Source organism: Spodoptera frugiperda, chromosome 11 (assembly GCF_023101765.2).
Source record: "Spodoptera frugiperda isolate SF20-4 chromosome 11, AGI-APGP_CSIRO_Sfru_2.0, whole genome shotgun sequence".
Taxonomy (NCBI): domain Eukaryota; kingdom Metazoa; phylum Arthropoda; class Insecta; order Lepidoptera; family Noctuidae; genus Spodoptera; species Spodoptera frugiperda.
The window spans coordinates 7,959,929-7,975,977 of NC_064222.1; the positions used below are offsets into that span (position 1 = coordinate 7,959,929).

At 36.3% G+C, this 16,049-nt stretch overlaps 1 protein-coding gene across 4 annotated transcripts in view; it reads left to right on the forward strand.

Moving 5' to 3' along the window:
* The window catches only part of LOC118274585 (unconventional myosin-XVIIIa), a 297,865-nt gene that overhangs the window by 240,208 nt on the left and 41,608 nt on the right, over positions 1-16,049 (forward strand). For all 4 annotated transcript variants that reach the window (XM_050696858.1, XM_050696857.1, XM_050696859.1 and 1 more), the window contains one exon: positions 14,830-15,102. In XM_050696858.1, coding sequence (XP_050552815.1) covers positions 14,830-15,102 — 273 coding nt within the window. The remainder of the gene's footprint in view (positions 1-14,829; positions 15,103-16,049) is intronic.

Below are 16,049 nucleotides of genomic sequence, written 5' to 3' on the forward strand. Positions count from 1 at the left end.
TCTGAAAATAGTGATCTCGTCTTCTTAAATATTTACCTACTATCCGTGCTATTTTATGTTATATGCATTTAGGCGAAATTCGATCATGTTTGATTTTAAACTTAAACAATAAAAAACGAAATCATTAACCGGTTTTTATATAGGTTTTATTGAGTGACTATCAAATCTATAATAAATAATTTCGTTAATGAACTATATTAAAGATAGACCAATACAATACCAGGTTATCAATGAAGCTGACACTAATATAACACTAATAATGTGTTTAAACAATGTCGTTACACAATAGATAATAACATTAGTGACACTAGACGACAGTAAACAGCAACTCTTGCATAATGACTTGTAGTAATTGTAAACATACAACATAGACAGAAGTGCAATACGTTTGTAACATGTGAAATGACTTCTACTATTTACCTCGCATCACACTTGTCTACGACTAATATTATGAAGAGGAAAATTTGTTTTGTTTATACCCTTTCTTTAAGGGGGAAAATCATCCAATGACTTCTCGCGCCTTGGGCGAGGCGAGAGGGAGTGTCAGACTCTTACTGACTAAAAACCACTCCGTTCCTACTCCTGCTTTTCGAACCGTAGCCACGGTAACCCCGCAAGGTAGTCGGCAGTTCCGAATTGTTTATACCCTAAAGGTTCCTAAACGACTCAACCGATTTTCACTGTTATTTCATTAATAGAAAGCCAATGCCCCGGGACTGGCAGTTTGTGATTAAAAAGGCTGTTTTTATTGTGTTATTTAACCAAGTGACTTAGAAAAACAATTAACGCTCACAAAATTCGAAGCTTACGACCTTTAACGTTCATGCTCTGTCAAAGACGACATTACAGTTTTTTCTGCCTTAGCCTTTACTAAACCAAGAAATTCATTAACTAAACACAAAAAGGCTGTTTTTACTCTAAGTCACACTCATTCACACGACGAGCAAAGAGCCGTAACAAGAAAAATATGAATTGTTGGCATTATATGCTGTACTTTGCACTTAAATTGTTCATAATTAACAAGTTTTCTGTCGTTTATGACTCGAGTATTACGTTTCTTAGTGATCACAAATTGTATTGTCTAGTAGAGAGTTTCTCGAGATCAATTCTTGGATTGGTCAAAATCATTTTGCTATCGGGAGCCTTTCCATCATCGGTAAATAAGAACACCTCTATGCCTGATATTTTTTGAGAGAGAAAATCATCCAATGATTACTCCCGCCTGGGGCGATGCCATAGGGAGTGTCAGACTCTGACTGACTAAAATCTACCCTGTTCCTACTCCTGCTTTTCGAGCTGGAGCCCCGGTAACCTGCTAGGTAGTTCGCAGCTTATATGCTTATGGTAATTGGCTGACCTCTGTTACAACATAACCTCATTATAACATAATTGACGAAAAGTTGATGATTTATTTAATTTACCTCACATCTTCAGTCTATCCATTTAGCTAACAAAATAATAATGCCGTAATGTTATGCATAAATGAGTACCCGTAAGATTTATTGTAGCGGCAGCGGTTTCATCAGCATTGAGTCTTTTTTCTGATAACTTCGGTCATTACTACTTCTTGTTGTCTAAACGCAGATAAAACATAATTTATTTCATGTTTTAGAGTCGTTCGTTATATTTTTAATGTAAATTTAGGTGACGATAAAGATTAAATTAGACTGGAACCTTTCAGAATTAAAAACCAACTAATGGACATCACTATTGAGCTGATTAAGAATTTACGTCATAATTAACGTACACAGATTTCTACTAACAACTGTCGAAAATTTGACATGTTTATTCTGGAAAAAATGTGCCAAATTACAATTTAATCCAATTCTGCTGGTTTTTAGTTCTAAAAACTGTACAAAGCAACCTAATCTATGAAAACAATCACCCAATTGTTTGAAGCAAAAAGATCGGTGTTATCTAAACAACTAAATCAATTTATCGCTTCAAACTAGTTTGTTTTTTCACAATATTTATCACTAAAAGACCTAAATTTGACGCGTAAACCTAAATTAAAGATGGCTTTGCAGTTTCATGACCTGATTCGGTGACATGGTTCCGATTTGTGTCAAAAAGACTCGTTCGCTCTTTCATGCGAAATTCAGACGTGTTATTATCGTCGTTTGCACGTTTGATTTCAAATTTCTCGTATCCGTACGACGTATTTTATTTTTAATTCGTGTTCGGAAACGAATTTGTAACCAAATATTTAATTCCTTCTTGGAAAAATGCGTTGAAATTTTTATTGTTATATTTAATTACCTCGATACTTAGTTTAGCATCTATAACACTATCAAAATTTTTCATACATAACGTCACGCCTTTTATCCCCGAAGGGGTAGGCATACACATTACGGCACGTAATGCCGCTATACAATCTGCACCCACTTTTCACCATTTGTGTTATAAGTCCCATGTAATAAGGGTTGAGCCTATTGACATATACTGACACAATTCTATACTCCGTGCTGCTACCGAAAAATTTTCGAAGAACCGAAAAAAAGCCCATTAATTCTTTGTAAATATAATAAATGAAAATTTTTCATTAACATTAATAATCCACTCATCTCCTTTATTTCCAAATTCTTCACCAGCTCTTATCCATAGACTTTGTCCGTCACATCTACAAATTCGAAAATGGCTTTCAAATTAGCTTCTTAGTTAACTTTGACTCATATCGTTGGCATCTGTCACTGAACATGCTCATCACGTTCTGCTTTCGCTTCGGGGAAAGCATTATCCTTCTATCAAAACAACTAAAACATTTGGCTAATGTCTCCATCGTTACTCAATTGGTTTTCGCCATACGTAACTTGGCAGTTGGTATACTTTCTTTTAAATTCTTGTGTTCATGTTACTTTTCTTTTTCTTTTCTATGTGGAAGTTAGTTGCGAATGCGTTTAATAGTATCGATCTGTGGTGTTACTTTGACGTAATGTTAGTCGTTAGTACACGTTGTAGAAACTATTTTTGTCAATTGTCAAGAACAACAAATTCACCACTGGCATAAACTATAATTTTGACGATTAACTTAAGATAAGCTATGGATAGAGAAATATAAAAACTATAGAAAAAAGAAGTATTTGGCTACAATCCACAGAATTATTATTAAAGTCAAAGCTAAACGTTTAAAGTGTATTTATTTAATAATAACTATAACTAAATTGTTGGACTAAGTTTAATAACAACTACAAGTCAAAGCTCAAACATTATTAACTTAATTTTACTTAAATACAACTAACCAACTGAATTCCAAAACATCAATTCGTTCTCCATTATCGCGTTCACAGCTCAACTAATAACAGTTCATGTCAACGGTACATGCGTTTGCTTCACAAATATTAGCATCAACTCCAGTATTACGATCGCGTGTCGCTTCCCTCATAAATAGAATGTACACAGTTACACATCAAGCTATACAAGACCAGTATAAATTGGCCTACGAATATACGGAAAGATTATACAAAGCAAGCTCATCATAAACTGGACTTGTGTGTACTAGTTCCACCATTAATCAGTTCTTTCCGTTTCGTCTTGACCTTTTGTTGCTTCTTTTATTATTATCCTCTTTTGTTTTATTGTCTAGACATGTGTTTAATGTATTTCTCTTTAAAGTGCTGGGAATGACAGCAATAAAAGTTTGTTTTAAAGAGCTTTTCAATGGAAATTGGTTGTAATGGGAATTTTGTGGTTACGACTAACAATCTTCGTCAATGTGTTTGTTTCGTTGTTTGCTTGACATCTGTTTTGTGTTGAAGAAACTTTAGTTATTACTAGCAAACCCGGCGAACTCCTTTTCGCCACCAATGAATTTCCCTGCTTTTCTTGAATTTTTTCCTGAATTTTCTTTACTATAAACCTCACGGAGCCCGAGACCTTTCCAACGAATGCAAACCCGTGGAAATCGGTTCGTGTGTTCTGGAGTTACAGCGTCAGGAAGGAAACCTGACTCATTTTTATATTAAAGATATCAATAGCTCTTCAAATGAAAAGGATCAAAGTAAAACCACATTTCCTTCAACTATTCCATCAAGCTCTCTATCTTCATTTTCTTTCCTGCATACCTCTGAGTATTCTCGCTCACTTACCTCAGTTGTATAATTAATGACCGCAGCTAAATTGTTGGGTGTAATATCTACAAATGCCCGCTCAGTGGCTCGGCTTGATCGATCGTCGCCCTCACTCGTTACTGCATGCTGCATGCGATTTCTAGCGGTACTGATGCGCCAAGCGTCAATACCGTTAAAATTCTTATAATTCTGCATCGAATAGAGTAAATTAACTAATTCTTCCTGTATCATTAGTATTCCTGTTCCTTACATTGTTTAATTGATCTGCGTTTTTTCTTATTTGATTATGTTCCTATTAATTTGTGTCTTTAATAATTTTCCTTAATTGCGTCACTTCGTCCACTAGTTATATTTTATGTATTTCTGTAATTTCATTTCCTTATTGAAGTCACAGCGAAGATTATTATATTACATAATAATTATGAACTGCAACCAATTGTTGAATTAAACATTAAAATTATTAATAACCATCCAACCAGCATAACTGAAAACGAATCATCGCATTTTAAATATTTTGATTTGCTTGCGAAAATTGTATTGAATTGTTTTGGTTCAAACCGACACGAAGTTTTTACTGACAGTTCACGAATTCTTCTCATGACAATCAGCTCATCTGCAATATCAACAAAGGATGGACGATATATGACACTGTTTGAGATATTTCTCCGGAGATGTCTCTCAGAGGTTAATCATCAACAATTATTGTTCTCATGTTTATTTTGTCCTTCTTTGCATTCTGCTTTATATTTTACATCTAGATTTCTTATTGATACTGATATAACTTGATTACAATGTACATATATGATTAGGAATAAGTACTTTATTTAAATTATCTGAGAATCGAATTCAGGAACATTTTGCTTCTATAGCATAGCTCATTGGTCACGTGCTGCCGTGTAACTTGCACAGCGAAATTCATAAGAGACACACAACTTCCTAGGAATGTGCTGTAACAGGCGTTGCAAAATGGGGGTTCCGAACAGATCGAATTAGAGGTCTCGGTGCCCTTTTATATTTCTATAGGTGCTAAGGGTGGTTTAAGTGACGTAGAAATCCCATACTCCCTAGTCTTTCTCCATGAAAAGTTAGGCGTCTTTTGAAGGTTTCCCCACGTAATAGAAAAAAGGAACATTCTGCTTATTAATAGTTATCTGAAGACTTTTCACTACCTTCGTCTAATGGTTCTCCTCCTTCGACATCTGGCGTAATTTTATTGTAAAATAATTGTGTGTACTGCCATTAAAGACCACAATACTACATCGGTACTTATATTTAGAAACTCTTTCCCACAGTATCAATTGTACTTACGATATCGATTTCACTTTTTTTTTATCTCCAACAATAATTATTTTTTAAAGTGTATCAGTCGTTACTTGTAATTATATTTGTGTTGCTATCGGAACGGCTCCTGCTTTAAGTAATTAATATGTCCGCTTATTATCTACCTTTTGTCTATCTGTCTGTCTGTCTGTACTAGAAAGTTTATTACATATAATACAATAGCATTCACTGTAGGAGTGATTGCTTTATATTTCTTTTTGAAGATTTTTTCTTGTGTATGATTCATTGGTGGTAGGTACCATTTGTAATGGGATTAATTTAGGCTCGTTATTGGGTCAGAGACCCCTTGTTAACTAAGGCCGATGTGTCAGTGTATTCAAGAGAGGAAACACTGATTCTAATTCTGCTTTTGGTAATAATGTATGTGCATACATTAGTCATTTGAATAGTCTGATGAAATTGGTGGCTTAATCAGAGCGTACCAGTTACGTTCGGGATCTTTTGAAGAATGTTTTACTTTGTTGAAGCAACTGCAAGCGTTGCTCTACGGAGCTAGGATTAAATTTTATTCTTATTTATATTTGATCATAATGGCAACTACACTCAAGAACTCTTGAACAACATCTTAACGGACTACCTTAAGTTTAAGTTTAAAATTCGTCGTATCGCGCTTTTTATCCCCGAAAGGGTAGGCAACGGCACGTAATGCCGCTGTACAATGTACACCAACTTTTCATTATTTGTGTTATAAGTCCCATGTTTATAGACTTCGTATGGTTCACACATTTTTTGCTATAATCGTTGTTAGATGTAATCAACTAAAATTGGCCATTTACAACAAGAAATAAACTTGTGAAGTCATCAGGTATTTTGTTTTATATAAAAAACATTAAATTACAAACAATTTTAGTTTGAACGAAGAATTTATCTTGTTAGTGTAGGTACTTTTTATGTCTTTAGGTAATCACTATTTGACATGCAAGGCACTGTATTTTAATACCAATGATTGATCCAATAATTTTGAACTCAAAATGTATTAGAGGGTTTGCGGGTTTGCAAAAGGGTTGGAAATCATAGTTTTAACATGTCAGGGAGTGCTACGGCCCGGTCTCTGTCAAATATGCTGTCCCTTGGTCAACTCATACGGAGAGTATCTACCGTCTGTACATATGTTATGTTCATTTATAAATAACGGTAGCTGTATAAATTCGTAACTAACCGAAAATTTGATATGTTTTTTACTACCGTTTATTTTTGTACCTCACGAAATTTAATATAATACAAGTATCATACAACAAATGTCATGTAAAAAGCTACTCAAAATGGTGGCGTATCACAAGATGGCTGATATAAGGGCAAGTTCAGACAACACGAACACAATAAGGGCGGGAGGTGACAGGAGTGAAGTGCAGAGGCTACTGACAACTGCAGAGGCTACTGAGGTTTCGACTCGCAGTAAAAATTGGAACGGGGTGGTTAGTCAGTTAGAGTCCGACACTCCCTCTCACCTCAGCCTAGGCAGGAGAAGTCTTTTTGATGATTTTTTTCCCCTAAAAAGGGAGCCGCTAGATTCAGGTTGCTTCGAACCGGCCTTTCTGGAAGTCATTGGGGGAGGCTTATGTTTATAAGACGCCCTCTTGTAGCTAATAGCTCTCGTAATCATGAAGACTCATAATGATGAAGACTCAAAATATAATATGTAACTAAACTTCCACGTGAGTAAAAACGCGCCTGTTGTGCGCGTGTCGTCTGAACCTGCCTTAATGATACACCCATCAATTACCTGTGGACCGCAGGTGGTCGCGCGAGGTTGGCGACTTCTAACAAATTGATCTTGTAGCTGTAATCACCACCTAATAATGTGACTTGGAAATTGAGGGCTTCAATGATATGTCACGCCTTTCTATATTGGGTAGAGGTGGCAGTTAAATGGTTTTATATTATTGTTATTAGGTTTTACTTATTACTTTGACCGCGTTGAATTATTTAAAGGAACCGTACTTACACTTACTTAAGATGAAAGGGGCATATGTGTTGTTCTTGGCTACCTAAATCTTACTGGGGCTCCGGCTCGAAAAGCAGAAGTAGGAACGGGGTGATTTTTAGTCAGTATGAGCCAGACACTCCATATCGCCTCGCCCTGGCGAAAGAAGACATTAGATGTTTTTTCACTACTAAAAAAGCTACCTAAATCGTATCTAGAGCCATCCACCCATTATGGCAGAAGAAACGTTTTGATACAAAAGCAAATGGTATTCAAGTTGATGAAAATTCATTTAATTTCCAAACTCCGGTTTACTTATACTAAATGCTTAATTAGAAAATCCTATTACAATACTATACATAATGTAACACAAGAGATTAAAGTTATTTGATCTTCAATTAACAGATACGGACTTATTTAGTAATCTGCACACGTATGGAACTCTCTAAGACATAAAGTAGACAATTAATTCGCAAATCAGGAGTTTAAAGACTCTATAATATGCCTTTATTATACAAATTACCTATTTGTGGTGGAGAAACCGAAGTTTCTATTCGGTTGTATTGCTGAGCGAAGTCAATTTCTCTTATGGGAGTAGGCACGGGGTAAGGTGGTATGGTGACCTGGAGCTGCGGATTCTGCATCGGGTTACCTGCTCAAAAAGCAGGAGTAGGAACGGGATGGTTTCTAGTCAGTAAGAGTGACACTCCTTCTCGCCTCGCCCAAGGCAGGAGAAAACAATGAAAGATTTTCCCCTGTTACAAAAAAGGGTTACTTATGGTTCTTAAAACGATATTATAGGGTACTTTTTAATCTATAGGTGTATGTTTTTAAGATTGTCAATTCTATTCTATGAATTGTAATTTTACAGTCAAATTACTTTTTTTTTTTTTCTTTACGCATCATCGGAACTCTGTCAAACCTACTTAGCTGCTTAACTGAGTCCGAATCTTTCCAATACTATGACACATAAGACAAATTTTATTAACATCACATTTCATACGAGAAAATTCTAAAAAACAAACACCAAGCCCGGCTTGCTTATCTAACTCACACAGGAGTATCACATCAAGTTACAAATTGTAATATTAATGCAGTACTGCACAAGTAACCGTACGCTGATATTTCCAAGTACGCTACGTGTTGATATGCCGTCGAGTATAGGAGGGTCGTCTTACGTGCTTCCAAGTCATGAGCGCCTGGTACCTCTAGGATGGACACTCCTTATCTAACTGTTAGATTTTAGATAGAATCTAGATGATTAGCAAATTCTACCACATTTTAGATGAGATCGCATAGATATTGCAAGTATAATTTCCGATAACTGCAGATAGATATTTTTAAGATAACATATGTACAGTAATTTTACTAGATAATGTTATCAAATCTGCCATTAGAAGTCCACTAATGACCATAGGCCTCCCCAATGACTTCTAGTATAGATCGGCCCCTTAGAGTTGAATGCAGCCTATGTCGGCTGACCGTTTACGCAAATTATTCTTTTATTTTGTTTAAATCTTCTCAAATTTAAAATTAGGTTTTTCTTTTAAACCCATGATTTTTATAATGAAATCTCTTTGGATAAGACCTTTTTGAACGCTTTTTAACTTTAAATACATTTAACAAACACTGGCCGGTTGGAATTATGAATTTCGAATTCGGAACGATTTTTCAAAATTCAAAAATAGATCAATCATTATTTTCATTGATGTTTGTGGCTAGCCAGCATCACGGATAATAACATTCTAACCTATTACTAAAAATGGTAATAAGTATCTATTAATATAGTCAAAATAAGTGTCTTAAGAAAGAAAATTGGCAAAATTAACCAGGAAACCTCCCTTACGGAGCTCTGGCAAGCCGCTAATGATACATAATCATTACATACATATCTACTATATGTAGTTACATATACAAACGTAACCCTTTGTTTCTTTTATCATCGCAGCCATAACAGTCGAGTTCCTAAGCAGTTTTGTTACAAAATGGCTAACACATCATGTTACAGAGACTCGGTTTACGTATCACATGCGAATGCAGCCAATGTGTTTGTAAACTAAGAAGCTACCTACTTACCTAGCTGTTAAATAAGTGTTGTATAATATGTATGTTTGTTGTAGACATGGTTGCAATTCGTTGACTAGTTTTCCACACAGTTTTGATTATGTCTTTGTTACTTTGATTGTAATCGTGTGATGTTTGATATGCTTGTTTTTAGAAAGCTAAGTTTATTTACTCCTTTGATGTTTCCTATGCCCTTATCATCAGATCGCTATTCCATCGAAAAATAAGAAAGTGAACGCTAAAATTGTTCAAATGTTTTGGTTAAACTTTAATGAAACAGACTTCGAAGACTTCAAACTTGTTCCCAACTATGAGTAGGAACGGGGTGGTTTTTAGTCAGTGGGAGTCTGAAATTCCTTCTCGCCTCGCTCTAAGCGGAAGAAGTGATTGGATGATTTTCCCCTCTTAAAAAAAAACCTATCTAAATTCCGCTTAAAATTAATTATAACCGACGCGAATTACATAAATAAGTACTCCCAAACATTTCGATATAATTTCCACTAGTAATCTACGTCTATTCTAAAACACACATAGAATCAAGAAAATCCACATTTCTATCTCAGGACATCCTTCAAACAACTACTTACATATAGCTTGGTTAAGACAAATGGCTTTCTACAGCGGACAGGCTGCTCAAGCTGTGCAAGCTACTCGAGCTGTTCAAGCTACACCCGTGCCATTTCCCGACATAGAAAGTTGAGGTAATGACATGTACATAGGGCTGCCTCGTATACAGTTTTCTAATTTAATTTATTTTTCACTAAGTAAGAATAGTACTCTTAGTATGAGTTTGCTTTATGTTTAAAGTAATCCAAACGAGAGCGTCTGATTGGTTGGTTTATTCGAGCCGGCCAATCGGAACGCTGAACGCATTCTCGTTTAAAGTTAAACGTTTTTAGGTACTAAGGGTACTGATACTCATCTGCCTTGTCGGTCTATTGATCGCTAGTGCGACTGGCTACCGAAAAAACCAGCAACAACAACAATTAGTATTATAATACAAAAATCAATACATTAAGTATTGAAATGTTATATTTTGCATTATGAGAAATATCCTATATCTTATACCTAATGTTACATCTAGTTTCTACGGCAACAAAAAGCCAAAAGTCATTTAATAAAATCAAATACAAGGTTTCACATCCTTTCAAACTTGTTTTTCAACAACAAAAAAATAACACACATAGTTTGTTAATTAAAGATTTTTTACAAGAATACTAGTATAGATAATAATTAACAGCAATTATTTATTTTTGTAAAGCGACGACCCTGAATGCGTAGTGGATCACGAAATGAATGCGCTTGCACATCTTCACGATTGAAAATACGCGTGCAATATACGATTTGTAATTAGTGTTCAAGTTTTTTGTTTAATCACAATTTGTGTATTATTTTGTTATTTTTATTTTATAACTAAAGTTTTTGTTGCCTTTGAACGTCGAAGGTCGCGTGCGCAACTGTCGAATTCCTTGCTAGATCCTTATTTCCTTATGAATGCTAAAGGTATTTCTTCCTTGTCTTAATTTCGATTCCTGAGTCAAACTAATTTCTATTTTACGAAGACCTTTTTTGTGAATTCGAAGTCAAAATATTTATTTCAATTAATCCTAAATTAGGCACTTTTAAAACGTCAAATTGAATTGTCCACCAGTCTGTCTGTTAATGAGATAGGTGCTCGGTACAAAGTGTAGCTTCGAATGGAGAAGAACGAGCAAGAAACTCCTAAACTTATTTTTACAATCTCTCTGATACATTATTAGATCCTTTACCTTATACTTTGGGAAAGTACTCAAAGTTGACCCGATCTTTCAATAAACTACACTGCTAAAACTTTTAAATAGAAATTTCAACCAGTCACTCAGTAAAGTTACTAGAATTCTCATTCCAAATACTCCTACGCAGAATACAGCTAAATATCTCCAATTAAACAATAAAAAAAATAATAACATTATTCTATCTCTCTGAAGATCCAAAGCGTGCCAGATGTTATCTGACAGCGACACGGCTTCCCTTGCGTGCGCGCAGATGCGCCCGCGCTACCGGTGCAGCCCAGTTATCCAGTGTAACTAATATGGACATAACTGCGAACACTAGTTGCTGTTATTACGGAAAATTGATGTAAACATTAGTCTTGTTTGACGTTAGTTAGGAGTTGTATACCATGTTGTGACGTCAGATTTGTGACTATAATCACTCTGCTCATCTCATGGTTGTTGAAATTTTATAGGGAGTTCCACCATTCTGCCTCATAGAGTTGCAGTTTCATTGTCCATTTTTAAGAGTCTTCTCTATTCTGGCCTTATATTCCATTTTTTTTAACACTACTCCATACTGGGATGTTTCCTTAGCTGCGGCATACCTAGCGGGTTTACCGGGGCTCCAGTTCGAAAAGCAGGAGTAGAAACGGGGTAGTTTTTAATCATTAAAAGAGTCTTGTCACTTCCTGTCAGAAGTCATTGGATATTACCATAATAGAAGTGCTTTTTTAAAAAAGCACTTTAAAAAACGTAATTTCACAAGCACTAATACACATCACATGCACAAACCCTGACCAACAATTTATAAACTGCATCAACTAACAATCAACCTAAACAACAATATGTAAACTGCATCAACTAACAATCGAGCATCGTGGACGTATCCCAACCTCTTTATAACCAAATCTACGAGCATAATACATCAATAAATACAGCCTTCAACAGTTCAGCTGTCTGTATCAATTGCCCATCCATTGTCATCGTTACAACTAGGTCTTTATGTGACTATAAACATGTTATTTATCGAGTGACCTAATTATATTACATGCTGATGGAAAAGGACGCCTCTGTGCTATGTAGATGATCATTTCATTTGACTTTAGGACCCTGATGTTTATTTATTGGGTGGATGTTTTAAAGTGTAGTAATGTTTGGGTATACCTCATCTGGAAGGCCTGTCTCAATAACTGATCACCTGTGGCTGATGTGATGATTATTGTGTAATTTTTTAAAGGAAGTGTTTAGAAACTAGCTTCTACCAGCTGCTTCGGCCGCGTTCCCGTGGGATGAATATATCCTATGTGTTATTCCAGATCATAATTTAATCTTGTTTGACTTTCATGTAACAAACAGACACATAAACTCAAAATCTTTTGCATTTAACATCATGTCTTTTCCCCTCAAAAACGTCACTGAAAAATAAAAGAGATGTCTACTTGACATCTATTTTTACAACCATTTAACGGCTTGTATTACCATAAGAAAATCAACCAAAAAGCTATTAACACTAAATCAATTTTTCCTCGCCACCACACTAACGCAAAATAGCAAAAATTGTTCTACATTCGATCAAGAATTTCCTAACCGCAGCCCGGAACTCAAAATGGCCGCTTGTATACTTCCATTGTCGACCAGACCATCGTCCATTCACGTCCATCTAATGCACTTGCTCTATAACAGGTGCTATTAAACTGTGGTCGGAAACTGGGTCACTATAAATGGCCTTACACTGTATTGTGGCCAATTGTAACGATCTTTGTAGGTACTATAAACAGCAGATCAACGTATACAAATTTGTCACATTTCTGCAGAGGAGTTTAGATGCTATTATAAGGATTTAAAGGTGATAATCGATTAAAGATGTTAAACAGATTGGGGTACGATGATTTGCTTGTACATTTATGTGTAATAGAACTGGTTTATATTCATATCAATGGGTTTGAATTAAATTTAATGGTAGTAGATTCGTATTTATGATGCTGCTTGTCGTACAATACAGGGTGCTTGTATTGATATGTCTTACAAAAATCAAAGTATAAGCATTCATGCACCTCAGAGAGCTATCTGACCACCACAGATGGGGCCCTGTAGAGTTGATGCCTGATCCGGAACTGCGGACTACCTAGCGGGTTTACCGGCCCTCTGGTTCGAAAAGCAGGAGTAGGAACGGGGTGGTTTTTAGTTAGTAAGAGTCTGACACTCCATCTCGCTCCGCCCAAGGCGGGAGCAGTAATCGGATGATTTTCCCCCTTAAAAAAAGTCAGATAGTTCGGAAAGTCTATTATTTTGTCCACCAGCATATCATTAAGTAAACCATTTCCTTCGAACAACGAGCTACAATTTCCAATACCAAGTCTAGAACGAATTGAAAATCATAGCAAACACACTACGAGACATGAAAAAATAAATCGAGAGTGCTATTATGTAGTCAGGTGTTACATAAATCGAAAGACTTTCGATTCTAACGCGACTACATACAATTACATGCGGTTTCAGATACCGGCGCGAATTTGACATGAATGCTCTATGTTCGCATATACGAATGGGGGATAGTAACGCTTAAGTGTTGTGTAATTATTATTGGCGATTTTTGCGTAATAGGGTAATTATGTGGTATCTGGTGTTGTTTTTTGAAGTGTGGGAGAGCCATGCTTCGTCGCGAATGGGCCGGCTCGACTGGATTAGGCCATAGGAGGAGGCCGCGGCCTCATAGAAACCCAGCATGATACAAAACAACGCTTGCGTTGTGTTTCGTTGTGTGACTGAGGTTACCGGAAGCCCAATTACCCCCTTCCCAATGTTCCCAATCCCCGATTCCCCAACAACCCTTAAATTCCTAACCCCCAAAGGGCTGACAACGCACTTGTAACGCCTCAGGTGTTTCGTTTGTTTAGATGTTTGTCCGTCAATGACGCTGAAACTACTGAACGGATTTTGATGAAATTTGGTATACAGACAGCGTATGAGCTGACTCGAGTGATGGGATACTTTTCATGCCACGGAAGCCGCTGACAGAAACTAATAAATTCATAGATTTTTAGTCAAAGCTTGACTGCATTTGGACTCCATACACCGTACTCATTATTTACTATCACAATCTTGTCGTGAAGTCAACTATATCGACACAGCAACTGTGCTATCGTAAAACGTAATACTCGTACCTAAACAAAACAGAGATACACTTAATTTATCATCTGTTGTGGTCCATTGTGTAATTTGTTATAATAACAATCTAATAATAGTATCTCACAATAATAGATTGTAAATAAATAAACCTTTGCGGGTATGGTTACAGGGTTCATAGTAGTGTAGTGTAGATAGTTTATTTTGAGTACATGAATCATGAGTTACTTTGTATTGTATCAGACTAGTTGTCTAGTTTTCTTAGCGTAGGTTATAGTATTTTATATTCTTCATGATACTCGTATTGTTAATTTTCTAAGATTAATTGAATAGGTAAACCTTTTATTATTCGAAAGTATTGTCTATTGCCTTCCCTAAAACAGTTGTAGGAACTTATTTATTTTGAAGATCTGGCTGGATCAGCTTAAGTTTGATTTCGTTCAGATGATGCTACCGGAACTACGAGAAATGAAAACTATGTCAGCTAAGTTTTTATTAAATCTGCATATTTACCCAGAATAGCATAATTAAATCGATTCTTTCATTGTTACAGATTATGTTCAGAGGTGGCGTCGTGGGCGAGCTTGACGCACGTCGCGACGCTGCACTCGCGCGCGTTCTCGTGCGCTTACAGGCGCGTGCGCGCGGCCTCCTCGCGCGTAGACGCGCGCAACGTCTGCGCACGCAACACACGGCTGCGCGGTGCGTGCAACGCAACGTTCGCGCGTTCCTCGCAGTTCGAGACTGGCCGTGGTGGCGGCTGCTCGTACGAGTCACGCCGTTGCTGGCTGTTCATAGAACCGAGCATCGACTTAAACAGGCTCAGGTATGTAATAATAAATAAATCAATGTCCTACAGAGTATCTATGAGTAAAAAGAAATAGATATTATGTTAAAAAATAACTGAACACTTTATACTTGCTCATTGATATGTGATGTTTAGGGATAAGGACTGTATATAAAACTGGAAAAAAGTCTCAAGTATGCATGATATTCAAGAAATAATGGTATACCAATTACTATACTAACCATACATATATACCTGGCTTTTTGTATAACTGATCTGTGATGTCTGACTGTAGTCGTCTGGAATTTCGCAAAAAATAAACCTAATCGATACAACCATCCAATTTTACCGATCAATTGAAATCGATTTTGTGTCTAATAGCTCTCAAATCGATTTCAATTTTAGGATATCGATCGTGCATATACATAAACGTGCTAAACGAGTTTGCTACAAAATTACAGGAAAATAATACAATCGCAGTCACTCAGTGTGATTCTTCTTGTGTATACTAAAGTAGAATGTAGGTAGGTACACTCAATTTTGGTCTAAATTAACATTATTTTTAAGTTCATACTCCTATGACATACAGATTCAACAAATAAAGAACACCTGGTATTGTGTATATTTTTTTAAGTGGGGAAAATCATCCAATTACATACTTCTCTCGCTTTGGGCGAGGCAAGAGGGAGTGTGAGACTCTTACTGACTAAAAACCACCCCATTCCTACTCCTGCTTTTCAAGCCGGAGCCCCGGTAAACCCGTTAGGTAGTCCGCAGCTCTCTCTCAGTTCAGGCATCAGCTTTACTGGGCCCCATCTGTGGTGGTATCTGTTTGCCCCTTAGTTACCTTAAAGCTCTTTAACAATACAAGTAGCAACAAGAAAGTTGAGATATCTTCACCTACGTCTTCGAAGAATTAAAAAGGTGTAGGTAATAATGGCATACTGAGAAAACCCACCTACTATCATACCAACAAGGTATCAGCA